The following is a 25,962-nucleotide window of genomic DNA, read 5'->3' as shown; positions in this document are numbered from 1 at the left end:
TCAATAGAGCTTAGCTACCAAATGACACTGAGTGTACAGATAGGAGATGTACAGATATTGCCTTAAAATGGGCCATTTCGTTACCTCCTCTGCTGTATACAGCCTTGGCGTAATCTGGATGGTAGATATTGAGAAACCCCAAGAAAGCTCCAAACCACAAGGAATGACCCTTGGGATATCTCTCCGACCAGGACACCATTGTGGTAAGTTCTCCAATTCGACCGAGCTGTGGCAATTGGGGACAAAAATCAAATCAATGCTATTATAGTCAACTAGGTGTGGACTTCCCGCTGTCCAGGCCATCTCAGGGTCCTAAGGCAGCCTGATAAACATTACATATAAAGATGGTCTCAGAAGCCTTACACTGGTATAACCAATTCTACCCAGCCTATATCCACCTAAAATATCATGAAGTAACAAACAAGTTTTTTAGTTTTCCAAAGTCTTTGATCAGGCATGAGATGAAGCCGATTCCTAATTCCCAGCTCTGTATCTGATGCAGATTTGCATGAGCAATCAGAACAAAGAAGTGCATACGCTCTTAGACCCCTAAACAAGTTTTGGGCTACTGCATAACATAGCTCTCCATGACCAGGGCTCCATTTCCTTGGAGAGTCAGCCTTCTCTCTGACCAAAAACATTTCAAGCCTGCTTTAAAGCACAGAGTCCCCAGGCCATCGGGGATCTCTCACTCCACAATAAGCATTGGGCTGCTTCATAGCATGCTTATCATATACCTTCCAAAACTATCCCCTTCATCCTGTAATTTGTACCCCATTTAAGTTTCTCTCCTAAACCTAGTAAAGGTAAAGGGACCCCTGACCATTAGGTCCAGTCGTGACTGACTCAGCACTCATCTCGCTTTATCAGCGTACAGCTTCCGGGTCATGTGGCCAGCAAACCAGAGCAGCGCACGGAAACGCCGTTTACCTTCCCACCAGTGCAGTACCTATTTATCTACTTGCACTTTGACGTGCTCTCGAACTGCTAGGTTGGCAGGAGCAAGGACCAAGCAACGGGAGCTCACCCTGTTGCGGGGATTCGAACCGCTGACCATCTGATTGTCAAGTCCTAGGCTCTGTGGTTTAACCCACAGCGCTACCCGCGTCCCTAAACCTAAACCTAGAACTTTCCCCCAAACAGCAACAGCCTGGAAGCAACCTCAGGGTCATGGCGACATATCCCTGTGTTAGAATCAAATCACCAAATTCCTATAATGTGAGAAATGGCTGGTTTCAGGTAGTGTATGGGTGGGTTGAATAGGAAGTGGGTGCTGAACCAGAAGGCGACAGCACCATGGCTAGGGACAAGCAGCTTCTGGGGTAAAGTACAGATAGGCACTTCTAGCATTCATCTCATGTCTGCCTCTCTGTACGTGAAATTACATCCTGCTTTATAGGAATCTAGCTCACATTCTAACACATGGGTCATGGCACCATAATGCCTACTTTGCCCTTTGCCGCCCGCATTGTAGTTGCTCACGAAAAGTCTGATGTACCAGCAATGGCAACAGCACTACATTTGTTTGGCACGAAACATTACAATCACTCCCTTTTTTTCTGAGTTCTACTAGATGGGATGAAGAAGTCCTACCTCATTGGTGTGTCCATAAAACCAATGCTTCGGTGGCCCTGGGAAGCTCTCCAAAGATCTGATCAGCTTTTGCCTCCTTTGGTATAGCCGGATGACTTTCAGGAGCACGCTGACCAGACAGAAGGTAGCAGCTGCATAAAAAAACAGGTAAAGGTTTAACCCCAGTCCAGGCAAGGCGAGTTGCATTTTGCTCAGTATGAATTCCCTGGAAGCAGCTTCTGGGTCTCTTGGTTGAAGTATGGCAGGATACAGCTCGTATGCAAGGCTATATATGAAACAAATAGGCGGGGACGCCTTAGATATCATATATCAACAGGCTGGAATGAAGTGCAGCACCACTTCCAAAGTGAGCAAACAAATGAAAAACAAAACACGGGGTGGAGATCAGCATTTTACTGATTATGCTATAAATAATATCACTACAGCTCAGCTGATTAACCTGAGTTAATCCACCAGCCTTTATAAAACAAGGGATCTTGGTGGCTATGCCTAAGGTATGGAATCTCAGCCACTGAATCAGACAAGAGCTAATTGCAAAAGCATTCTGTTTGCTTTTAGGGTTCAAGTTGGCGGATAAACGATCCATTGTAATCCAAGGCTCTGCTTAAGTTCTAGTGCAGTGTGAACGAGCTAAGCAATGTAAGGTGCAAGAGGCTGATCTCTATTCTTATCATTTACCATGCCTCCCTCCACCCAAGAATCAGATTGGGTGGGTGTTGGAGTATGGTTGCAAAGGAAACAGGTGCAGCTATCTGTTAGGGCTGAACGCAGCAACATTGCCTTACAAGTGCATGCCTATGTATGTGTATGTGTTCTACCTGGAATGCCAGAGGCATTAATCTTTCAGGGGCAATGTTTCTGTTATCCCATTAATAATGGGTTCAACCTACCTTCCTGGTCAAACGAATAATCTGCCAACGTAGCCTTCTTTTTATCTGGATTGAGTTTCAGTTTATTGGCCCTCAACCAGTGGCTCCATTGCAAATGAGACATGGAAGTGGATATAATCTGCATATTGATGACACCTCATTAAGATTTCTGACCTATTCCAATGGCTTCATGTAAATATTGAAAAGCATGGCAGACAAAAATAGAATCCCATGGAACTTCATAGAAAGATCGAGCACATTACCACTTTCTGAAACTGGACAAGGAAGCAGGAATAGAACCACAGTGGTACCTTGGTTTAAGAACAGTTTGGTTTAAGAACAATTTGGTTTACAAACTCCACAAAACCAGAAATAGTGTCTTGGTTTGAGAACTTTACCTCAGTCTAAGAATGGAATCCAAACAGTGGAAGGGCACTGGCGGCAGGAGGCCTCATTAGGGAAAGCGCACCTTAGTTTAAGAATGGTTTCAGTTTAAGAACGGACCTCTGGAACAGCTTAAGTTTGTAAACTGAGGTACCACTGTATTTCCAGTTCTCAAACCAGCCAATTTGTCAAGAAGGAATGCAGCTGATGAGAGACCAAGGAGAAATTTCAGGGCCACATGCCCCCTCTTTCTCTCCTGGTATAAGTCATCCATCAGAGCAGCTAAACCAGTTTCTGTGCTGAACCCAGACTGAAATAAATCTAGATTATCAGGTTCATCTAGCAGTTTTTGAGGAGATTTCACCCCTCCCATATCCAAGAATCTGCTGATGTGCTCTGCTGATTCTCCAGAGAGGAGGGGCAGTTTCTGTACTCTACTTATTCCGCTCCAGCACCACATCAAAGTGTCAGTCAGTCAGTGTGTCGGAGAGAGAGAGACTGAGTGTATAGATAAGGTTGCTGCTAAGAGCAGCTGCAGACACTCAGTGCAGTTCAGCATTTTAGTTTAGACCTCATTTAGCTCTGTATATAATTGTGTATTATATAGTTGTAGTTAGAATAAAAGAAGATATTCTACAGAGCTGCTCTCCGAGTCGTTTATGCTCTGCTATACTCTGCTGTGCAACAACTGTCTTCTTGTGGAAGTGAATCCGGTGCTCACAACTCTAAGCTGTAAGTCCACAGCACTTTGACCTGTTCCTGTGCAGGAGGTGGTCTCTGGAAGTTCTACCCAGCTCGCCTAGCCCAGTTGGGGCTGAAGTGGTTGAGTCCAGTCGGTGGCACTGGCTCAAGGGCGATGCTGACAGTTTTATATAGGGCTGACAGGTCTGAGGATGTAACGTGAAATTTCAGGGCTTTATCCTCTTTCATCTTACTTCTAGAGGAAGAAGGAAAAGCTTAGTTGAGGACTAAAACTTTGAGGACAGAATAGTTTCTGTTTGGCTTGGCAATTTTTTGCTGTATCTCTGTCCCCATGTTCATAAGGCTCTATCCTGAGCCACCAGACTCTGCTCCCTGACCCAATAGCTGCCATATTCCAAACACATTAACCAGGATATGCCCTTGGATTGGTTGGTTGGTTGGTTGGTTGGTTGATCCACCCTAGAATGCTGGTGTTCCCAGGCTCCAATGATGATTCTCAGAATCTGAGCCTCAGCGAACAAGGTGACCTAATTTCATACCAGGCTCTAGCGATTTTCAAAGCAATTTATCCTGCGGTTTCCTCCTGAAGAACACTATTTTAGACAGCATTGATGTCATGTTGTTAGTGTGTAGGTAAACCTATAAAGTTATATATAGTTCGTTGAGGATGAGTTATTGCCTCCTTAATTCATGAAAAGAGGCCAGAGAGTTCAAAATATATGAGAAAAAGGTTTTACAGGAATATGCACCCAACACCCCATATGAGCTATTAGAGCTAGTGCTGAGCAGGCTCTCTCTTGCTTCATGCAGAAAGTCACCACAGCTAATTTGGCTCACATTATTATCTCATTTAAGATCAGCACCATTTTAAGCAAAGGCCAGGAGCATGAAGCAACCTGGAGGCCTCCTAATGCTAACTGCCCCCCCCACACTTTTCAAAAACATGGGGTGGCAGCTTTTCTCTGTTTATGCTATCAGTACTAATGGGGTGCATGGTGTGTTAGGGGATGGGCAGTACCTCTGGTGGGGGACATGTTGTGCTCCTTCTGGGGTAGTTTGTCTAACTTAGGTCTCCACGCTACACTCAGCTCCTAGAAGCTGTCAGCATGTGACAGCGGCCACACCCCAGGACATAGCTTTAACTGGCCAGCTAAACCAGAGGAAAGTAGCCAATGAGTCTCAAACCCTCTGTGAGTTAGGATCTTCGCCTGCTCCAGTGGACTGAGCCAATGAAACCAATATGTTCAATGGTCAAGAATGTGGTTACTGCACAGGCCGTAGAGTGAAATGAGGGGAAGAGGGGGCTTATCAATCTGGGAAGGTATTCCATCTTGGAAAAGGAAAACGCTGATCCTAAACCTCCACTGCCTTCTGGCTATACTCATTCATGAGAAAGACCCCAAGGAAAAACCCATACCTGCTGCCTTGCACAACCTCTTCAGGAGAAGAAAAGGCTAAGGAGTAAACCCTACACAAATCCAGAGTGGAGCCCCTAAGATGATTGAATGGCGTATTGTCCACTTCCTTCCTGCAGCCAAACTGGTGCCAAATGTATTGCTCTGCTTTCCTTTGGGTCATATCACTGAGGCCCAGGGGGTGGGTCTTGTTGTATGAGCAGCCCAGGACCTCCATACACACTGCCCAGGTTTGCGGCCCAGGAGGTCACTTCAGTGCTGCTAATACAGCAAAAACAACATTGTAGGCAGCAGTTAAGAGTTACCGGTTTCGGCAGCCACAGCAAGCGTTGTGATTCTCCAGCCGTTTGACTTCACCTTTGTCTCTTGAGACAGACCGATGCCAACACAGCAATAAAACTATCAGTTCAACTCAGCTAGTTAACCTGAGTTAATCATTAAGCCTTTATAAAGCAAGTGCCCCTGATGGCTATGCCTAAGGTATGGAATCTCAGCCATCTTGTCCGATTGGACAAGAGCTAAATTGCAAAGGCTTTCTGTCTGCTTTTAGGGTTCAAACTGGTGGATAATGTGATCCATTGTGATCTGAGGCTCTGCTTAAGTTCTAGTGCAGAGCTAAGCAATGAAAGGTACAAGAGGCAATTTTTTATTCCTGTCATTCACCATACTATGAAGAATATACATGAATTTGTAAGATAGGGCTGAACACAGCAACACTGTCCTCTAAGCTCATGTGTATGTAGGATGGCCAGGGTAAAAAATAAGGAATTTGCTCTTGCACCTTTAATAGCTGTGTAGAAGAGGGGATTCAGCATGTTTAGGGTGACCTGAACAATTATGCAGAGGACACCTGTCATTTCTTTTTTCTTTTTAACTTGGCCACCCTAAACTCACATGTTACAAATTCAGCCACATTCCCTGTCAGTGCAGTCCTTTGCATGTTTACTCAGGCAGTGGCATAGCGTGGGTTGTCAGCACCCGGGGCAAGGCAAGTAATTTGCGCCCCCTAACCTGTGGATTTGCGCCCCCTAACCCATGGATTTGCGCCCCCTAACCCTAACCCCCAGAAGTTGTGCCCGGTGCGGCCGGCCCCCCCTGCACCCCCCACGCTACGCCACTGTACTCAGGAATGATTATTACTAGGTTCAACTGAGTTTATGCGTTAGCAAATCACCAATGGGAAGTACATTCCATTAAAATCGAGAAGGTTTATTTCTGAGTCACATCTTTAGGAGGTTAACAAAGCATGTGAAAAGCATGTTGTTGACTTTTACTGGGAAAACTGCCAACCTCTCCAAACAGCCCAGTATCCTCAGTTCCAGAATTCTGGATCTTACACAAGACTTTTCTGGCAACCGTTTCAGAGGCAAATACAAACAAAACAAAAAATAGGCTAGGAGTTTAAAGGGGTGGGGGAGTGAGCTTGTTTGTGTGTGTGTGGTTGCTTGCCAATTATAAAGGGTCGGGTTCTGGCATTGTCTTCTAATATTGAATCAGATTTCATGTCTCAAACAGAGGGCATATTTCCACACAAATTCATTCCAGCCATGTACAGTCGTACCTTGGATGTTGAACGGAATTTGTTCCGGAGGTCTGTTCGACTTCCAAAACCAAAACGCAGCTTCTGATTGGCTGCAGGAAGCTCCTGCAGCAATATGAAGCCGCGGAAGCCCTATCGGATGTTCGACCAGGACGGAAACCGGACTGAAATGGATCCAAAGCCGATGTTTCCTCCAGAAACCTACCAAGCTGTTCAGCAACTGCTCTCTCAATTACCTTACCCAGGTATGGAAGATTTGAAACTGGGAGGTAATTGGATAGGTCTAAGGGATCTAATGAAGTTTTCTTTAAGAGTGAACACACCACTGCTTCCTTCAGTTCCCCTGGGAATGTCCCCGTGTCAAGGGATAAATTGATAATTTCAACCAGGGGGGTCCGCATAACATCTGGACACTCCCTAATTAGCCAAGACGGGCACGGATCAAGGAGGCAGGTGGTGGGCCTACCAACTTGGAGGAATCTATCCACATCAGTAGGGAGTATCCGATCGAAAAGGTCCAACACTGGACCTGAAGTCAGTCGAGGGGCCTCCAGTTCAGTCACTGTATCTAAATTGGCAGGGAGGTCACGGCGGAGCAACAGGACTTTCCCCGCAAAAAAGTTCGCGAATGCCTCACAGCTGTGGGCCGAATTTGTGCTTAAATTTGGTTGTCCTCCTAAGGACGTTATTGACCTAATTATTCTAAAAAGTTGTGCCGGGCGAGAGCTAGCGGATGCAATGGAAGCTGCAAAGTAAGATTTCTTAGCAGCTTTCATAGCCATCTCATAGGCTTTCATAAGCGTCCTATAAGATGTTCTTGAGGCTCCGTCACGAGTCCGTCGCCATACTCGCTCTAGCCGTCTGAGATCCCGCTTCATTTTCCGGAGCTCCTCAGTAAACCAAGGTGCACAGAACAGCACAGCACAGCAGAAGTACACAGGAAGAACTGCTGAAGAAGAGACCTCAAAGGCCTAAAACATTTCAGTCATCAGACTCTTTTTCAGGGACAACTGTAAAGCAAAAACACATACACGGCTCATGTAACAGATCAGGGACCAAACTGCTGGAAAAAGAAGAGGAGGGTGGGGGGATAGCTAACCTGGCACACTCCAGATGTTGCTGGACCACAACTCCCATCATCCTTGACCTCCTGGAACGAGTTGCTGAGACTACTAGGCCTAGGCTGTGGTTTGTTTCCTTCAATAAAGAGTTAACTTCACTGGCCTCAGTAGATTTATTGTTTCATTGCTGACCTACTTCTAACTCCAACCCTGACAGATGGCTTTTGTGTAGGAGAAGCCTCTTTGGTCACATGCACCCTGTCAAATGAGAATACGTAAGTTTGGGAGGGGGTGGTCTCGCTGTTGCTGTAACCAGTGCTTTTTTTCCTCTTAAAAATGTTTAGGGGTGCTCTCATTTTCCTACTCATATTGAAATACCAATTTTGCTCAGATCTTATTTTGAGCGTCCCATGACCCAAAGTCTTGGAACTGACATTTTTTTTATATCTCACAGTCAGGCCACTGGGAAAGTGAAACTGGCAAAGAAAGTCTGGGAGGCAGAGGAGGGAAAAGGGTGGGGTTTGCAGCACTGCTCCTTTGCTTGTTAGGCAGATGTTGGAGGAACTGAAGTTTAGCACTCATGCTGGGAGGCTGAAAGAGCTAGTCTCAGAAGCACTACTGAACCTGCACAGAAAAAGTGGAGGGTCAAAGTAACAGGGTCACCTAAGTCTAGAAGAGCCCTGCATGCAAAAATTGTCAGGCTTTTTTGTTTTCCTTCCACTTATACCCCCCCCCACACACACACACTTTGGTTCAGCTCTTAAAGGCAGGGCACTTCCAGATAATGTGTCTAGCCATGAGGTGGAAATCAACAAACATTTTTTGAGGTGGGGTGTGCATGCACAGAATGAGGCCAACTCACATAATTACTATTATTATTAATTATCATGATGATGATTATATGTTAGATTTGTATACCACCCTTCACCAGAAGGTCACAGGGCAGTTCACATCATAAAAATACAAAACGAGAACACAAAATACGTAATAAAACAAAAATAAATCAACCGCCTCCTTCCCAACATGTCCCACACAATGGCACTTTCCCTTCTCTCCTCCTGCCATGCATCTGCTAAATCTGTACTGGGTCCCCCCAACCCTCCAGAGCAGATTTAGGGGCTGTGGGGGGTGCGTGGGGGGAAGGGGGGGCAAGTCCCATTGCATGAGTGGACCTCATTCCATGCATGCAACAACGTAGCTGAATCCTGCACCTCTTGAATGTTTCTGGAGAAGCTATGCAAGGCTGCATCAAAGCAAGTGCTACCCCACCCTTTCCATTGCATTTCCCCATCTCTTTCATTATTTTGGGAGAGTGGGTTTGTCGCATAAGGCTTCCCAATCAGATATAATGGCACAGCTGGAATCTGCCGGTAAGTGACTGAAACCCGCTCCCCAAATAGCAGCAGCCTGGAAGTGCCCAAAGAAGCATCACCTGGTAGTTGAAACCTCTAAACCGTTTATGGAGCCTGGGTAGTGCTTGCACAGCAAAGCCAGAGCTCAGCTCAAGGTGCTTTCTCACCCTCTGTCTCTGTGGACTCACTGAGTCTTCCTACCGCAGCCACTGCTGAGGTTCACAGTGCAGAAGGAAAACTAGAAAGCAATTTGCTGGGATCCCACCAGGATTGAATAGCCAGGAGGTGGAGCTAGTGTTGCTGGCTTTCCTCAGTACAAAATAAAGCCTCTGTTAAACGTTATTTGCAGGCCGGCAATCAATGTGCTCAGCCACAAATGGCTTTTATTGAAGCACCAAATGATTTATGCGACGTCCTGCTCCAAGTTTTCCACCGCACATTATTCCCGCTGCGGCTTCAGAGTTGTGCCACTTTCTTCATGCAAAGGTGTATCCCTTTGTGGGAACGCAAGACGATCTGAGGGGTGGGGATAGGCGCAGGCTGAGTCGGGTCAGGCGAAAGCTCGAACCGAAGCAGAGTCAGGGCCAGGGCCACTTTCATCTCGTTCATGGCGAACTGCTGCCCAATGCAGTTCCTGGAAGGACAAAGAGAGCGGGTTACAACAGAGAAGCTCAGCTTGCGGAGACTCCATGCTAAACCTGAACCTTCCTGCAAATGCCCTTGACCCAAGGCTGGAGAACCTCCCTGGACTGTTTGATGTGGCCCATGACCTCCCCTGCAGCAGTTGACCCCCTAGGTGTGGGATTTGGCTTGCCAAAAAAGTTTCATTTGCACAAATAGGTCCTTTCCCCCCTAGGTCCTGCATTGAAGGGGGGGCAGGGGATTTTCAGGGTGTGGGAGCTGGAGAGGGAAGGAATAGCAATCCTTTCCCCCACCTGCTTCCCTCCCCTGAAAACTGTCCCACGTAACAAATAGACATGGGGCAGGGGTGGAATTCCACTGATGTCAGTGGAAGCTTCTTTCTAACTATCCTATGGGTGGTGGATAGGGAGGCTGCTGGGAAAGGGGAGAGATAAAGAGAGGAGGGGAGGATGAATAGCAAGGAAAAGAGAGAAAAGCTGGGTGCGCACACACATCCAAACAGGTGCATGTGTAAATACAGGTGGGTGGGGATAATGCTGGGGGATGCTTGTGTGTGCAAATGGAAGGATGCTGTGAGCATGGCAGAAGGGGGAGCAGCTCTACCCCCCCCCCCACACACTTTTGGCATCATTTCCACCTTAGGTCAGGGGTGGGGAACTTCAGGATCTGGCCACACCTACTGCACCCTATGCACCTGCCCCCCCCCCCAAATCACTGGCATGTAATTCTTATCAGATTATCCATAAGGGACTCTGGTCCCCAGGCAGAGGGAGGATGTTCTCTCCCCCCCCCCCCCACTGTAGGTGGGAATATATGTGCAGAGAGCATTGGGGGTTAAGCCCAAATTAAAGCTCCTGTTGGCCAAAGGCAGGGGTGGGGGACCTCTTTTCCATGTGACTTTGCCCAAAGGAATTGTGAAGCAGTAGGGGGCAGTGCAGAGATTCAGAACAAAGTGCTGGGCCCTGCAGCCCAGGCAGGGGATTGGGGGGCGTGGGGCATGATGCGAGAGAGCAAGTGGTAGTGGCAAACTGATAGTAAGCCACCTTCCCCTTCATTTCCCCAGAAACAACTCTGGGCCACAAGCAAGGCGGAAACTGGGGAGGAAGAAAGGAGCAACCCAGATGCCAAAAATCTTCTTTTTAAAAAAGTGGGCAGCAGTGGCAGGGAGAGAGGAGAGGAGCATCTGGGGCAAAAGAAAGTAGACTAGTGGAATGGCCAAAGTAGCAGGGGAGGGGTGGAAGTAGCAAGCATGGCCTGCACCTGGATGCCACCTTACCCAGGACTCCTGCATGATTACCCTCACCTCCCCCATAGATGGAAGATACTAACGATGACCTCTCTGTAAGATTGGAGCTACCCGAAAGTGACTTTGTTGATATCCCCCATGCTAAAAATGCATTTTAAACTCATCTTCACTATGCCAAGCTTACAGAGTCTTCAGAGTTTAGCTTTTCCACTACGATTTAACATCTTAAACACTGCTCTAGTTTACATCTATATTATATAAACGTCACCGTGGCCCAGCAGAGAAAGGCAGGAAGGCATGAGAGTTTCTGTTGGATACATTCTCAGGAGAAAACCTCAGAGGATCAAACACCTAAAATGAAAGCATTCATTATTTAAAAAGAGAAACAAACCCCAAACATCAGTTTGACGTTTTAAAAGCCATAGAATGTTAATCAGCCCAACACCTGGTGGAAGAGAAACGTTTTTATTTGGTGCCTAAAAATATGCAATGAAGGCACCAGGGAAGTCTCCCTGGGGAGAGCATTCCACAAGCCAGGAGCCACTGCAGAAAAGGCCTGTTCTCTTGTTGCCACCTACTGAACCCCTTGTGGAGAAGGCAGTCAAAGAAGGGCCTCAGGTGATGATCACAGGGACTGGGGTGGTTCTTATGCAGAGAGGTGGTCCTTAAGGTATTGTAGTTTTGAGCCATTTAAGGCTTTATTGCTCAAAACCAGTACTTTGAATTGGGCCTGGAAACTAATTGGCAGCCAGTGCAATCAGGCCAGGAATGGTGTGCTCAAACCAGATTGCCCTGGTGAGCAACCTGGCTGCTTAATTCTGCACCAGCTGAAGTTTCTGAACTGTCTTCAAAGGCAACCCTAAGTATAGCTCATTACAGTAATCTAACCTAGAGGTTACCAGAAGATAGACAACAGAAGTTAGGCTATTCCTATTCAGATAAGGGTGCAGCTGGACTACCAGTCAAAGCTGATTGAAGGCACTCCACACCATCTTGGCTGTGAGTCAGGGGATCTGCTCCCTGCCTTGCAGGCCTCTTTCACCTGGCCTAGGAGGGTGGGGACTGGACTGACTGCAGCTACAAAACTGAGGCTGCTGAGGATGCCAGAGACATCTTGGCTGCAAGGCTTGGGGGACTGTTTGTGTGGGTTTGTTGTTGTTTTGTATTACGGAGGGGAGATGTATTTGGGAGCAGAGGAGCTGTGGAGAGAAATGGGAAGCAATCACAGGGGTTCAGGGTAGTGGGGGTATGGTGTGGGAGGTGGGGCAGGCCAGGTAAGGGGCACAGGTGACTATGCCATGTGTCAGCCCCTCCTCCAATATGGGGAATTGCAGTCAGTCTGCAGCTGGTATTGCTGAATGCCGGGTCGTCTTGGAGCAAGACCTTCCTCATCCATGAACTGATTGTGGATAAGGAGGACCTTTGCTGCATTAAAAGCTTGTTTTTGCAGAGTGAATAGTATTTAGCAATGACTTCACACTAGCAAACTGAAGGAGCATTGTTGCCTTAAAGTGAAATAGCTAGAATACCAAAGTACCATACCTCAGGATCCTTCCATACGCTGGGATTCTTGTGGATGAGATGAATGCTTATCGCAACCCAAGTTCCTGGGAAGCAATCAACATGGAAAAAATGTCAAGTTGTGTTACAAGGCCCTGCGTTATCTGTTTGTTGAGGGAGTAACCATAGTGTTAAAGTGGGTTTGAGGCAGCAAAGCTTCAGATTTAAAGTCATGAATATTGTAATGACCATTTTGAATTCACCTAGGAGAAGTGATTCATTGCTAAAGGGCTCTTGCTATAATCTATAACTCACTTTTACAATGGAAGACAATGTGGGTCACATCTATAAAGACAAATTCTGGCTATGTGAGCGGAACAAAATGAAGCAAACCTTCAGGTAAAGTCCGTCCATCAAAGAATGTGATAGGTTTGCTGAGCTCTCGGGTCACTCCTGGCACTGGAGGGTAAAGGCGGAGGCTCTCTTTAATGCATAGGGTGCAGTAGGTCATCTTGCCAAGGTCATCCCTGAGGAAAAAGAAAGGCAAGTCAATAAAACAGGGAAAAGTTCATCCCAAGCAGTCCAGCTCTGTTCCTCAGGCAGACCAGATCTTCTCACTGTGCCAGGAGCTGTTATGCTGGTGCCACCATAATGTTGTTGAGAGTCCTACGCTCCCTCAGCAGATGGAGCACAATAACTGCAGGAGAACCAAACGCTAATGCAATGCCACCAACACAATGTGAAAATGCAATGCGGGCAAAGGGTGGGGCCGAGCGGAAGAAAGTAGCATTATTATCAATTTATGATGGGGTGGAAGGTTCACAGGCTATGAAGGACTTGCTCACAAATTTATTGACAGCTGCATGAATTATTACAGCTAGGAAGTGGAAGGGGCAAGCAGAATATAACATGGAAGAATGGTATAAAGAAGTGTGGATTATAGCTATTAATGATAAATTAACATGTGCCATTAAGGTAAGACGGGGATCTGAGGAGATATGGAGGGGGGTTGTAGAATTTGTACTGTCAAAACGGAGAGGGGTCAAACCATTGCAAGAAGTGTTGAAATTTTGGGAGGCTGGATAGTTACGATGGAATGGTCTTGGTGGTGGAGTGCACATATTTATTCTTATTTATTTATGATTCTTACTTTGTCAAAATAAAAAATAAATAAAAGGGGGGGAAGAAAGGGATTTGTTCCTTTGCCTCTCCCTTTGCCCCTCTCTCACACAAATTACAGGCAGCAATGACAAAGCAATGGAGACTGGTGGGGATGATCTGGAGGCAATGCTTCTGGAGCCCTACTCACTTTAGGGTTAAGGATCAGCCAACTACTGAGGAAAACTCTGGCCAGAGCCTTGAGACGGGCTGGGCAGTCTCTCCTGCAAGCTCAGTGCTATCCCCCCACTGTACCCCTGCTTTGCTTGGCACATCCTTGGGAAAATGGGTGTGTTCTCCTAAATTCCCTGCATTGTGGAGAAACTGTCCAATAAAAATGTGCACTCACCAATGGATGGTGTCACGTTCCCCCAGAATGGCCTTGATCTCTTCCCTGCATTTCTGCTGATGTTCTGGATTTGTTGCAAGACAATACAGCAGCCAGGAGATCCCACTGGCTGTGGTATCGTGGCCTTCAAACATGAAAGTATCCACCTCAGCACGCAGATCTTCATCAGATAGCCCACTACCATCTTCATCCTAAAGATGGATAAATGTCACCTGGGGTTCATTCAGGGATCCATTGTTTGTGACCCTTTGCACAATGCATCTGCAAAACTGCATGATTTGCAACATTCATTTTCACAGAATGTGGGTTTTCTTGGCACAGAATGAAGAACTAGCCGCATTCTGCCGTGCCAAAAGGCAGGATAAATATGATGTCACCATTTGTTCTTTCAAGTCAAAAAGAAGTCAGTACAGATGTTGAAACACTGGTGCAATATTTTCCTTCAATCATGTTTTGTTCCTCCCCCTCTCCAAAAAAAAGAGCTGCGCACTGCTTTCTCCATCATATGAAACTTCCAAACATTCCAAGGAAAGCTCTGGGACAGTGAATTAGTGAACCTTCACCTCAAGTATGCAAAATTACAAATGATGGTTGCAAGATCCCACATTCAAGTTAAAAGTGTCACCAGTATTACAAGTCACTTGGAAATCACAGCTATATTTGGTGCAACAGATTCAAATATTGAAATGACTATTACCCACCCACCCACCCACTACTCACTTTGGCAAAGAGAAGGATGTCGAGAAAATCAAGGTGCCGCTTTTTCTGGATCTTTTGGAGTTCTTCTTCATCCCTCAGAGATTTCCTTCTCTCTTTGATTATCTTATCTGTGTTGGAAAATGAATACTATAACAGCTCATCAGAAATTACTAGCTCACTGATCAGATTCGTTAAGATGACTATGTTTAGTCCCATACACATTTCTGGATAAGTGAATGTTTGCCATAGAATAATAGAACTGTAGAGTTGGAAGGAATCCTTTGGATCATCTAGTCCAACACCCTGCAATGCAGGAATATGAAGCTGTCCCACACAGAGACTGAACCTTCAACCTTGGTGTTATCAGCACCATGCTAGTGTATTTTAATGTGCATGAACCACTAATATTCTTTTTTTAAGACTCCATCAAGTATGTTCACATCTACTATATTCATTTGGAGCAAGGACTCTTATACCACATTCAGGGTTTCCCACAAAGACTTATGGGAACTGAAGCTTGTTAGAATTCTTGCTGAGAATTGTTAGGAGGCCCCCACTTCCACTTGAGGCGCCACGGAAGATGGCTGACAATACCATCGCTCCAGCTCCCACAAGGTAATTAGAGGCTGAGATGGGAGTAATCAGCCTCTCAAATTCTTCCCGGTGTAAGGGAAGATGCAGTCTCATCTGCAGAAGCCCAATAAACCACCCCCAAGTTCATAAAGAAGGAGGGGGGGGCACTGGATGGAAAGCCCCCGAGGGAGTTCGGATCTCCTGGACGCTGTCCCCGCGAGCGCACCAAGTTCCATTTCTTAAGATGAAAAATTTGATTTAAGTTTTGGACATGCTTCAAGTGAGGAGGTGAAAATTAATCTGCCAATTAAGCCAGCCACTGAGGTGCCAAGAGAGACGGAGAGGAAGAATTTTCCTATGGGCTTGCTTCGCAAGACGAAAATGTCTTGCGAGTCTTGAGATTTTTTTTCCGCTCCCCACCCCCTTTTTCTAAGCCGCTGAACCGCTAATAGCCTTTTAGCAGCTAATCCACTAATCCCTTAAGCCGCTAATAGCCGCTAAACCACTAATAGCGCTAAGCCGCTAAGCCGCTAATAGGGTTGCTTCGCAAGACGAAAAAACCGCTAGACGAAGAGACTCGCAGAACGAATTAATTTCGTCTTGCGAGGCACCACTGTATTAGAAAGAAGCAGGATCTCGTTAGCCGCTGGAGAGACTTCAAAAAACTTTTGAAAGACCGAGCTGCAGAGATAAATAGTCATAGGGGGAGGTGAGCTCTTAATTTGATATTATATCTGCACTTCAAGTCCGATTTGGCAAATCTCCTCTGGAAAGGCTAATGTTGTTTGCAACTGGTTTGGGGAAATTAATGAGCAAATGCCTAATTTGATTTCATTGGAACTGAGAGAAGATGGCATCTGCCAGCAGCGAAATGACTTTTGGATTGATTCGGCACAAACACCAGCGTGTAAGGAGATACTGCAACAATAGGCTTACAAGCTGCAACAATAGGAGAGTCAAGCATACAAAATTCACATACAAAATTCACACAGAAGCACATCATTGCTTACTTCAACTCGCCTGTGGAAACAACTCAGAGGCCATGAAAGAAGGAAGGTTAACAACAGGAAGATTTAAAGGAACTATTGGAAACTCAAGGCAGTAGAGATGTAAGATGATCAGAGCCCCCCCCCCAACTTGAAGCATGGGAAGTCCCCCCAAAAATTATAATTTGGCAGAATATTTGTACTATATGATATGTATTTGTATAATTCGGAACATTTAATGTGATTGGATTGGATTGTTAAAATGGAAAATTTAATAAAAATTATTTTAAAAAAGAAAGAGAGAATTGTTAGGAGGCCCTTAATAAACTATAGTTCCCATGAGCCTTTGGGGGAATCCCCGTCTGCTAAAGTGATATATGAGTGCTTTAAATGGATGATGTGGATGTGACATAGGCTTTTATTTCATGACAATTTTAATGTTTTGCATGCTAAACTCTGGAGGATTCCCATGACCTTTACACAAGAAAGAGCTGTATAGGGAAATAGGAGGACTATAAGCAACATATGGTAATCAAAGCTAATCCCTATCTTCAAGCTAGTGGCCTCATTCACACAACCTTTTAAAATAACGTGAACCCCCTCAGAACAGATTTAGGGAAACATGCAGGGGAAAGAGAGGAAAAGTCCTATTGTGCAAGCAGCTTTTTTTTTTTTTTTTTTTTTTTTTTGCACTGACCACATGGTTCCTTAGCCACTGCATTGGATACAAGCCTAAATGTGTATGGCTGCTTCTCTATCCTCTGGATCAGTAGCAGCCTGGCATTGCTTGAATTGACTTCTAAAAACTAAGGCAGAAAAAAAAAAAAGAATGATTCAGGGAAATTACCTGTATGATGATGGGCAACCTGGCAAGCCTTCCGAAACCGATATCCTTCGGGGGTGAACCAGTAAATCAGATCACTCTGACCCAGGATTTGATGCAGTCTGGTGTATACCAAGCAACACAGATCCATGACAGCTTGGACGTAGGAATTCTCCCTGAAGGTCAAATGATGAAATCCTGGTTTTGATGCCAAATCTTACCAATGAACATTGTTTTTACAGTATAGTTTTAAAACATTAAATTAACTCTGTGCCACCAAATCATACAACAAAGCACATGAATAGGTGAATATTTCAAAATCTGAAAAGGGTGCGAGAAAGCTCTGGCTTTTCCCTTGCTAATACTGCTGCTACCTCTTATAAATACTGTATAAAAAGTTCGATTTTATTTTATTTTTGAGAAGGAAAGGTTACTACACAATATAAACAACATTTCCTCAATGACATAATGTTTATGCATAATAAGAAAAATCTGGTTATTTTTGTAAGCTACTGGAGTTTTCCTCTAATTACATAAGCAGACCAATCAGCGCTGAATCAGATCATAAGAGAATCCCAAACATTTGTGCAAATAGCACCGGATGTTATGCTGTTGCCACATGTGGTAGTTTAAGTGGGCATCAACTGTGTATTTCAGAGCAGTGAGCTATGGTGTGGAATGCAGAAAGTAAATTCAGGAGAGCCAGCTGGATCTTTTAAAATTACCGCTCAGTACATTCCTAGTCTGTGAGAGGAGGCTTTTGTCTCAGAGCTAAAAGACACTAATACTACTAACCTGTCCATTTGGCAGTTGCTGTTATAACTGAAGGCACATTTCATGATGCTGTCAAGAGTCATCAAGCTCACGTGTTCAAAGAGCTCCACTGATTTACCTTGTGTGATCAGCTGTTCCCATTTATCCTAAGACAAGAGATGAGAAATGGTTCATACCTAATCTCACCGCTGATGTTCTCAGAGTGTAAAACCGATTCTAGCTTTTTTAGACCATGGAAAAAGCACATTGCGCAAAGCATAAAAGAGGGGTGTCTTTGTGAGATCTCCCTATACTGGTTGGTGGGCCTAACTCTGAAAGAGCCTAACATCTAAAGGACTTGGAAAGATTTCCTGAATATTTCTGGTAGAGTAAGGCATATAGAGTCTAGTCCCTATGGGGGATTTTTAAGTAGGAAAATATTAGTATGAAGACAGATAAGTTCCAAATAATGGATCTCTCCCTTTTGCGTGTCTGGAGCCTGTCTACTGCATTTTCTCTTTGTACTCTGGGTCTCAGCAATTTCTCTTCCAGCTTTTGAGAATCCTTCATTCCCAGCTCTGGGGCACACATTGCAACTATGTCTCAATTAAGAATAGACTTTGGGCACATCCAACTTTACTGCGACTTTATCAAGTGGCAGAAGAATCAGAACTGCATCCGTCTCCCCTTTTTCTGCCTCCCGTCACACAGATTTGAAGCAAACGTTTCTTGAGCTTTGATCGTTAGCAACCTGTCTGATGTGCTTTATACCCTAAGACAAATGACCCTTATTCATGGCTCCCATATAGGCTGCAGCCCCTTGATAAAATAACGAGACAATGTTTTAAACTTGTCTCTTGATGGCTTTCATTGCTCCTTGTTCCTTTTCTATGTTGCTGTTTTTGAAAGCCACCTTGAACTGCGGAAGATATTTTAAGTAAATATAAATGGTATGGGAAAACGCCTGGTGCATCCTTCACCAGCCTGGTGTACCCCAGATGTTTTGGACCAAACTCCCAGCAGCCCCAGCTAGCTCAGCGATTGGGGCTAATGGGAGCTGCAGCCTGGAGGGCACCAGGTTGGCACAGACTGATCTGGTGTATAAAACAGGCGCAATCCAGCTCATTACTTTAGAATTCTACAAATCCTGCTGCCCGCTAACAACAACTTTCTCAGCAACTGCATAGCTGGCAAGTGTCCCTTATTTGAAGGGACAGTCCCTTATTCCAGCGCCATGTCCCGCTGTTGTCCCTTATTGATGGATGTCCCTTAAATGATGACCCTTAAATTTCAAAGGAAGCAGCTCCTCTCCCTCTCTCCCTGCCGGCCAGGGAGGAGGGAGGCTCCAACTGTGTTGCTTGGCTGTGTTGCTCACCCAATAAGAAGTCTAAGAATGACTGGGGGGTGGAGCTTGCATGTCTTGTGTGTGGCTAGTTAATGCAAGCTAAGGGGGTTTTTGAATGCTGGACCCCATTTTGTTGCACGTGCCGCTGCAAACTTTGCAGTGCAAAGCCAGGCCGGGGAGCCATCTTAAGTTGAGGCTGCATAGGCCTTGTGGTGCATGTGATTCAGATTCTATTCAGTTGAACCTCTGGTTACAAAGTTGGTTGGACAGTGTTCTCGAAGCTACCCAGCATGAGTTTGACCAGACTGCAGGAGGACAGGAAGACTGGAGTGCCTGGAACAGGTGAGGCTGCAGGTCCCTTATTTTGGCTGCTGGTCCCTTATTTTCAAATCTGTAAGTTGATAGCTATGCAACTGTCCCAAGACTTCGGCATTGTTTCCTCAGGGAGGCCCAACTGTCTTCTTCCCTACTGATTTTTGAGTGGAGGGTAAACACTTTTTAGTATTATTTTTTTAAAAAAGCATTGGGAAATATAGTATTAACAGAATGCTAGTACAAATCAAGTCAGCCTCGCAAACAGTGGAAGTATTGCTTTGCACTGTAAATTTTACAGCAACAGTAGACAGCAAGCAACATTTTATGGCATGAATTTAGGTTGCATGGAGGGGAGAAGAGGAAGTTAGAGAGGAAGCTGGCTTAGATCAGACAGGGAGAAAAAGACAAGTAAGCTTTAACACACTAAGATAGAGTACCGCTCCACCTACTGTTGGAGCAGACTAACAACTCCTTCAGTAGCCAATACACGAATCTAACTATGCATTGTTGCTTCACTCCACCATATAGTACAATCTCATTTTTATATTTTGACTTTTGGTTGAATATTAATTGAAATGGTTTTAACAAAGCAGCATCAGCAGCAACAACATGTTCCAACAAAGCCAAGTAGTTAGGTCGATTCCCGCAACAGGACTTACCAACATTGTTTTTGTAGACTCTGCTATCAGCGTCACATAGGGTTTCAAAATGGAATAATGGAAACCTGGAGTGAGAAGCTTTCGATGCTGTGCCCACTTTGGCCCATGCAGGACGAGCAAGCCTTTCCCTGGAGGAACACAGACATTTTCTTTCAATTGAGCATCTACAAACATAAGAGTCTTGGTATATCAAACAGAACAATCTTCTCTAGTCATCAGAATTCAGCTGCAATTGTTTTATTTCTCTCTCTGTTTATTTCCTCCAGTCACTGGAGAAACAGGTACCTGATATAAGTAGAGAAAAAGATGGGAGCTTTTGAGATGTCGATCAGAACCACAGATTGCTTGGATTGAGGATCTAGTTGGCAGTTCTATTGTAGCCGGGGGGGGGGGGTGGCAGGGGTGGCGCTGTGTGTCTAAACCACTGAGCGTCTTGGGCTTGCCAATCATAAGGTCGGCAGTTTGAATCTGTGCAACGAGGTGAGCTCCCATTGCTCTTTCCCAGTTCCTGCCAACCAAGCAGTTCAAAAGCATACCAGCACAAGTAGATGAATAGGTACCGCTATGGCAGGAAGGCAAACAGCTTTTCCACGTGTTCTGGCTTCCATCATGGTGTTCCGTTGCACCAAAAGCAGTTTAGTCATGCTGGTCACATGACCCGGAAAGCTGCCTGCGGACAAGCGTCGGCTCCCTTGGCCTGAAAGCGAGATGAGCGCCACACCCCATAGTCGAATTTGATTGGACTTAACCGTCCAGGGGTTGTTTACCTTTTTTACCTTTCTATTGTAGCCAAATGGCAAAAAAATAGACACATTTTGTCACAATCTGCTCTAAGGTTCTTGATTTTGTAGTATCAATCAGGCCTTTTCAATTTCATGTTTGCACTTATGGCTTACTTGCTGTCTGTCTGGTTTGAGTGAACATGTTTGAATTTTCTATACTTGTTCCTTGCTCTACAGGTCTCTCCCCCCCCCCCCTTTCTTTCTTTCTTTCTTTCTTTCCTCTCTCTTACTCTTTTCCACCTGTAGCAGCTCTATAAAAATAGGTGGAGGTTCATTGGGCTGGGGTTCATGTTTCAAACACAGCAAGTTGCCTTAAGCATGTGTGCCACCTGTCGTTCTGATGCCTCAGTGCTCAAAGGTGACACTGCATTACACAATAATTTACTCCCCACCCCCTTCTTGAAAATAAGTATGGGGATTGATGTGGAATTCAAACCTGAAACGTAGAATTGTGCTGTGGCCGTGTGTATAAAATGTCATTCCAATATCTAAAGTTAAATGTAGCTAAAGTATTGCAAACAAACATTCCTATTCTGCTAGTGCAAGAGGCTTCTTCTTGTGCAACGGAACTTTCCCCTCCTCTCCTCTGCAGCTTCCCACACACTCTCAAAACCAGATCTGGTAGTTGGAGACCCCTAGGAAAGATTTTGAGGGCACATGAGGGCTGCAGGGAGGAGGAGAGGATGGTGAAGTCCCACTGCATGAAGAGAAATCTGCTCACAAAACAGTGCATTTCCCCCTGTCTGCAATTTTATTAGTTCATAACACTTTGTAAACTTTTCTTCTAGTTTTGCAGAAATCATACCTAAATAGCCCAGCTAGTATCTGGATCCAGTTCACTATCCTATTGGATTCTATTTATTTATTTAAATATCTTCCAAAATAAATGTCATGGGCAGTATACTTAAGAGGAAAATTTAAAAAAACAAAACCCAAAACATTTAAAATCTAGATGTGGAATGCCCATGCCAACAGTCCCAGAATGTACACCTTTTTAATTCCTAGAGAACCTATGCTATTTACAGTATTTATGAACTTCCATTAATTCTTCTTCATAATAAAGGCCTCAAACAAACATACATACCTATCCATGGAGTTATGTTCCGATAGGCCAAGCTGTCCTTTGGTTCTGTAAAGGGCAAGAAATAAAGTGAAGAAAAGCAAAGAAGACAAAACTAAGTACTAACTCATAGCACCTGTATTTAGAGACGAGACCATAAAGCTGTGAGTGGTGCATTTACTAATGTAGCGAACCAGTTCCCACATGATTCAGGATGATGGTACATGTGAAAGAATCGCACAGGATATTGCATGTCCATCTAGATAGGAACACAGGCAGATCTTTTGCAATTCTAGTTGAATAAGCTAGCAACTAAATGCTGTTGTGCATTATTGCGCTGATTTAAATGTCTGCTGGAAACAGCCAATCCCCCTAGCCTATCTTTATCCGGGGTGTAGCCGGGCGGGTGGGGGAGTAAATAAGTAAAAATAACTAACTGACCAATTGTGTCACAGATAACTTGGTTCTGCCCCCCCCCCCCCGGCTGCCCCCCATAAAATAAATCCTGACTACAACCATGCCCCCTTCATTGAGAAGTCCTACAAGGGTCTCCTGCTATGTGTGTGTGGCTTACCAAAAGTCAGATACAGCAACCATCAGCTCCCCAACTCCTGATATTCCATTCCACCCCCTTGGGGAAACCTGGTTTTTCTGCTGCATAGGTCAGATTTACTTACGGGCAACATGGAACACCATGCAAATCTGGTGGATAATATAGCATCTGTGACTTCCCTTTTCCCCACTGTGGATAACTGGAACCTATCAATGGCATCTGCAACTTGTTGTATCAGAATAACTAGGATGTCAACAATGCACATGTTCCCCAATCAACCAGATATCAATGTCTTTTTTTTTTTACCTGCTCTTGCGAGTAATGGTTTTGCATAATCAGGGTGTGTGATAGTTACACAGGCAGAGAATTTCCCAAACCACAAAGGAAAGGCAAATGGATACAGAAGGCTCCAGTTTTCTACCTTCTGGAAAACCTTGGAAACAGGTAAGAGCTGCAACAAATTAAGAGAGCAAAGAAGGAGGCGAAGGTGGAATATTTTCCTGAAGGGATCAGAACAAACATTCAATCTAAATTATGCTTGAGAGTGATAGAACTAGGATCCAGCGCAATACGGGAGAAGGAATAAACCTGGAATTTTAAGTATAAAACTAAACTATAAAATAAAATTTCAATTAAAATGCCTACTGAAAGGGGGAAAAAATGTCTTCACTAGGTTGGTAAAGAAAAAGCATTTTATATGTGTTGGAGATTGTGTAACTGCACAAGGGGAACATGAACATGGAAATTATGCCTGGAAGAATAAACATAACAAAACAGAACAGAAAAGATATAAACCACAGCAAGACCCATGGACTTAATTCTCCAGGCTATTTCCTGAACACAGAAAAACTGGTTTGGCCTATATTTTGACATTGCTAAATTTGGCATCTGGCACCCAGAAATGAGAAGGGGGTCCAGGAATTAGAAGGTGAGCCCAGGCACACCACAAACTTTAACAATATATTGTATCTGGTCTGCTTCATCTGAGCAGAACTTTATCCCAATCTCTGATCAGAGAAGTGTGGGAAGACAAACTCCATGCCACAAAATGTGGCTGTGGCTGTAGCTGTGGCTGTTAATGTAAATGGTTCAAGGGGCGGTATTAAACTAAGCCTTAATCAGAGTAGACTCACTGAAATTTATCAAACTAACTTAACCATCAACATTAATTTTAATGGGTCTAGTCTGAGTAGAACTCACCTGAATGCCACCTAAGGTTCATAAACATGCAAGGTGACATTGGCCAATCTAGAAAAAACAAGTCATTGTGTTTTCAGGTCACCAGACCTAAAGGCAGTGTCAAAGGTCTGCTGCCTTTATGATTCAGGTTTGGCCTCATACTTCAGAAATTTACAATGTAACCTTTTCCTCCAGGCTGAGTTGCTACCAATCTTCCTTGATCTAATTGCTTCTGTTAACTTAATAACAATTTATTATTTATACCCCGCCCATCTGGGTGGCTCCCAAGAAAATAATAATAATAATAATAATAAATAAAAAGTGATAAAACATCAAAAATTAAAAACCTCCCTAAACAGGGCTGCATTCAGATGTCTTCTAAAAGTCAGATAGTTGTTTAATCAAAGCACATACTGGTAATTAATGCATGTTTTTATTTATTAATAAATGATACAATCCATTAATAATAATATCTCTTAATAGTTGTGAATTTTACTCAACTACAAGCAACACCTATTTGGATCGGGGATGGGGAAACTTTTTCAGCCACATTTCCTTGTGGGCAAAGCTTCCACCAAGGAGGGGGAATGGGCACAGTAATGAAAGTAAATGTCACCTTTGTACCGTAGTAGGCGAGTATTTACGGGCACTCACACGCCCCTGGGACGGGTGGCCCTGGCTGGAGGATTCAGAAGAGTGTGTCAGGCGCTCCGGATGATGCTGGACCCGTCCCTCACCCCCACCCCACCTCGCGATGCTTTGTGCGCTGCGGCGGCGTCCGGATTTGAAGCTGCTTTTCTCCCATGCACAATAAGTCTCCTCTCTTTTCGCCTACCTCAGAGATGTGCCCATACAGCCAGTGGGTGGGGGGCCCCGGGAAACAGCTCAAAACCTTCAGTAGCTCCTGCCTCCGGCGATGCAACTGGATGACTTTGACCAGCACGCACGTTAGGCAAAAGACAATCGCCAAGTGCCAAATCCGCGACAGATCCATTGCAGCAGCAGGAAGGCGTGGACCAAGTGGGCTTCAGAGCAGGACGCGGCCTCGATCAATGTGCCTCCCACGGACAGACGAAGGCGGCGCTTCCTGCATATTATGGGTGATCAACACCTCGGGACAATTGCCCAACCTACCAGATCGCCGTCAGAAAGGAAGAAGCAACGGAGGCCTCTGGGAACCTGGGCGATCGGAGAGATAGGAGCAGCTTTCTGCGGCGGGGGCGCGGGGCTGTGTCTGCGGGGAAAGGGTTAAAAAGCTTTGCAACTGCTACTGCTGCTGCCGCTGCCGCTGCCGCTGCCACGCTTGGAGCTTCTGAGGCAGATTGCAGCCTCCGTGGTTGCATTAAAACCCACCCCAAAAAACCACGTCACTTATATTGTTGCCGCTGTCCTCGGTCATGAAAGTATTCAACCAGAATCCAAAGGTCCGCCCATTCCAGCATCCTCTTTCGCAAAAACTGTCGACTGGGTTTAGATACATGCTTCATATGATGCTGGAGGCAGTATACAGCTATCAGTAATCAGAAGCCCTGGATAGACTCTATATCCATGAATTTGCCTAATCCCCGTTTAAAACTGTCTAAGTGAGTAGCCCTCGGCACCACATCTTGTGGTAGCAAGATAATATGATGATGAGGATGATACAGCATTTAATAGCCAAAATATGGGAGAAGAAAGATGAACAGGTGATGTAGATGTAAATGATACCTCAATGATACACCTGCACCTCCAGGATAGAATCATCAATGAGATGGCATTGAGTTGCATCATGGTCAATGCTTGGCCAATGACAGCCAAAGAGGGAAACACAAATAAGGAACTGGTTTAGTTTTCTTTTCTTCTTACATATTTTGGTTATTACTGGCATAGATTCCCAAACAAAATGCTGGACCCCACAGTTTACTGTCAACTTGCAGAAGACACTCTTCACAACGTATGGTAGCAGCTGACAGCATGGTGAGGTGGTGGCACTCACCTAAATGTCTGACAGCTGAGTTGCCACTGTTTACCAGGCAGGAGAGGGAGAGGTGGCTAGGAATCTGGTGGTCTTGCTGGTATGTTTGCATTGCATTGACCTCCCTGCTGCTTCATCCTCTCCTCCTCAGATAAGCAGCAGTGACTCAACAGCCAGGAGATCAGATGAGTGGTGCCACCCCACCACACTGATGTGTGGGTAAATAATTTGTGATAGCCCAAAAATTATTTTCAGTTGCTTACCAGCAGTTTCTGATTCTGGTCTGCATATTCTGGTTATTGGCACAAGGGCATCATGCTTGATAATGTTCTACTCTCAAAGCATTGGACCAGATGCAATTCAAAGCTGTATAGCAGGGGATTCTCTTATGGAGGTGTGGGCCAAAGATTTGTAGTGGCCCAAATATTATTTTAGGGTGCACACCCCTGGCTGCTTAATCACTAGATGTT

The 25,962-nt window shown here is 45.0% G+C and overlaps 1 protein-coding gene across 1 annotated transcript in view; it reads right to left on the bottom strand.

Annotated features, from left to right (window-relative positions):
• LOC310680269 (uncharacterized protein) overlaps nucleotides 1–24,633 on the bottom strand; it is a 41,655-nt gene extending 17,022 nt beyond the window's left edge. Inside the window, exons 1-14 of the mRNA XM_083446645.1 lie at nucleotides 24,374–24,633; nucleotides 22,666–22,810; nucleotides 21,831–21,875; nucleotides 19,965–20,092; nucleotides 17,688–17,812; nucleotides 16,917–17,068; nucleotides 14,532–14,638; nucleotides 13,812–14,002; nucleotides 12,698–12,831; nucleotides 12,347–12,411; nucleotides 11,073–11,155; nucleotides 9,379–9,550; nucleotides 1,594–1,902; nucleotides 85–226 (exon numbers count right to left, since the gene is read on the bottom strand). Of these exons, the coding sequence (XP_083302771.1) occupies nucleotides 85–226; nucleotides 1,594–1,902; nucleotides 9,379–9,550; nucleotides 11,073–11,155; nucleotides 12,347–12,411; nucleotides 12,698–12,831; nucleotides 13,812–14,002; nucleotides 14,532–14,638; nucleotides 16,917–17,068; nucleotides 17,688–17,812; nucleotides 19,965–20,092; nucleotides 21,831–21,875; nucleotides 22,666–22,810; nucleotides 24,374–24,532 (1,957 nt within the window). The 5' untranslated portion in view covers nucleotides 24,533–24,633. The remainder of the gene's footprint in view (nucleotides 1–84; nucleotides 227–1,593; nucleotides 1,903–9,378; nucleotides 9,551–11,072; nucleotides 11,156–12,346; nucleotides 12,412–12,697; nucleotides 12,832–13,811; nucleotides 14,003–14,531; nucleotides 14,639–16,916; nucleotides 17,069–17,687; nucleotides 17,813–19,964; nucleotides 20,093–21,830; nucleotides 21,876–22,665; nucleotides 22,811–24,373) is intronic.
• Nucleotides 24,634–25,962: the final 1,329 nt, after the last annotated feature.

Source organism: Podarcis tiliguerta (assembly GCF_965153285.1).
Source record: "Podarcis tiliguerta genome assembly, chromosome: 6".
Classification (NCBI taxonomy): Eukaryota; Metazoa; Chordata; class Lepidosauria; order Squamata; family Lacertidae; genus Podarcis; species Podarcis tiliguerta.
Note: the sequence above shows the minus strand (reverse complement) of the source record. Positions and strands in the feature narration are given on the sequence as shown.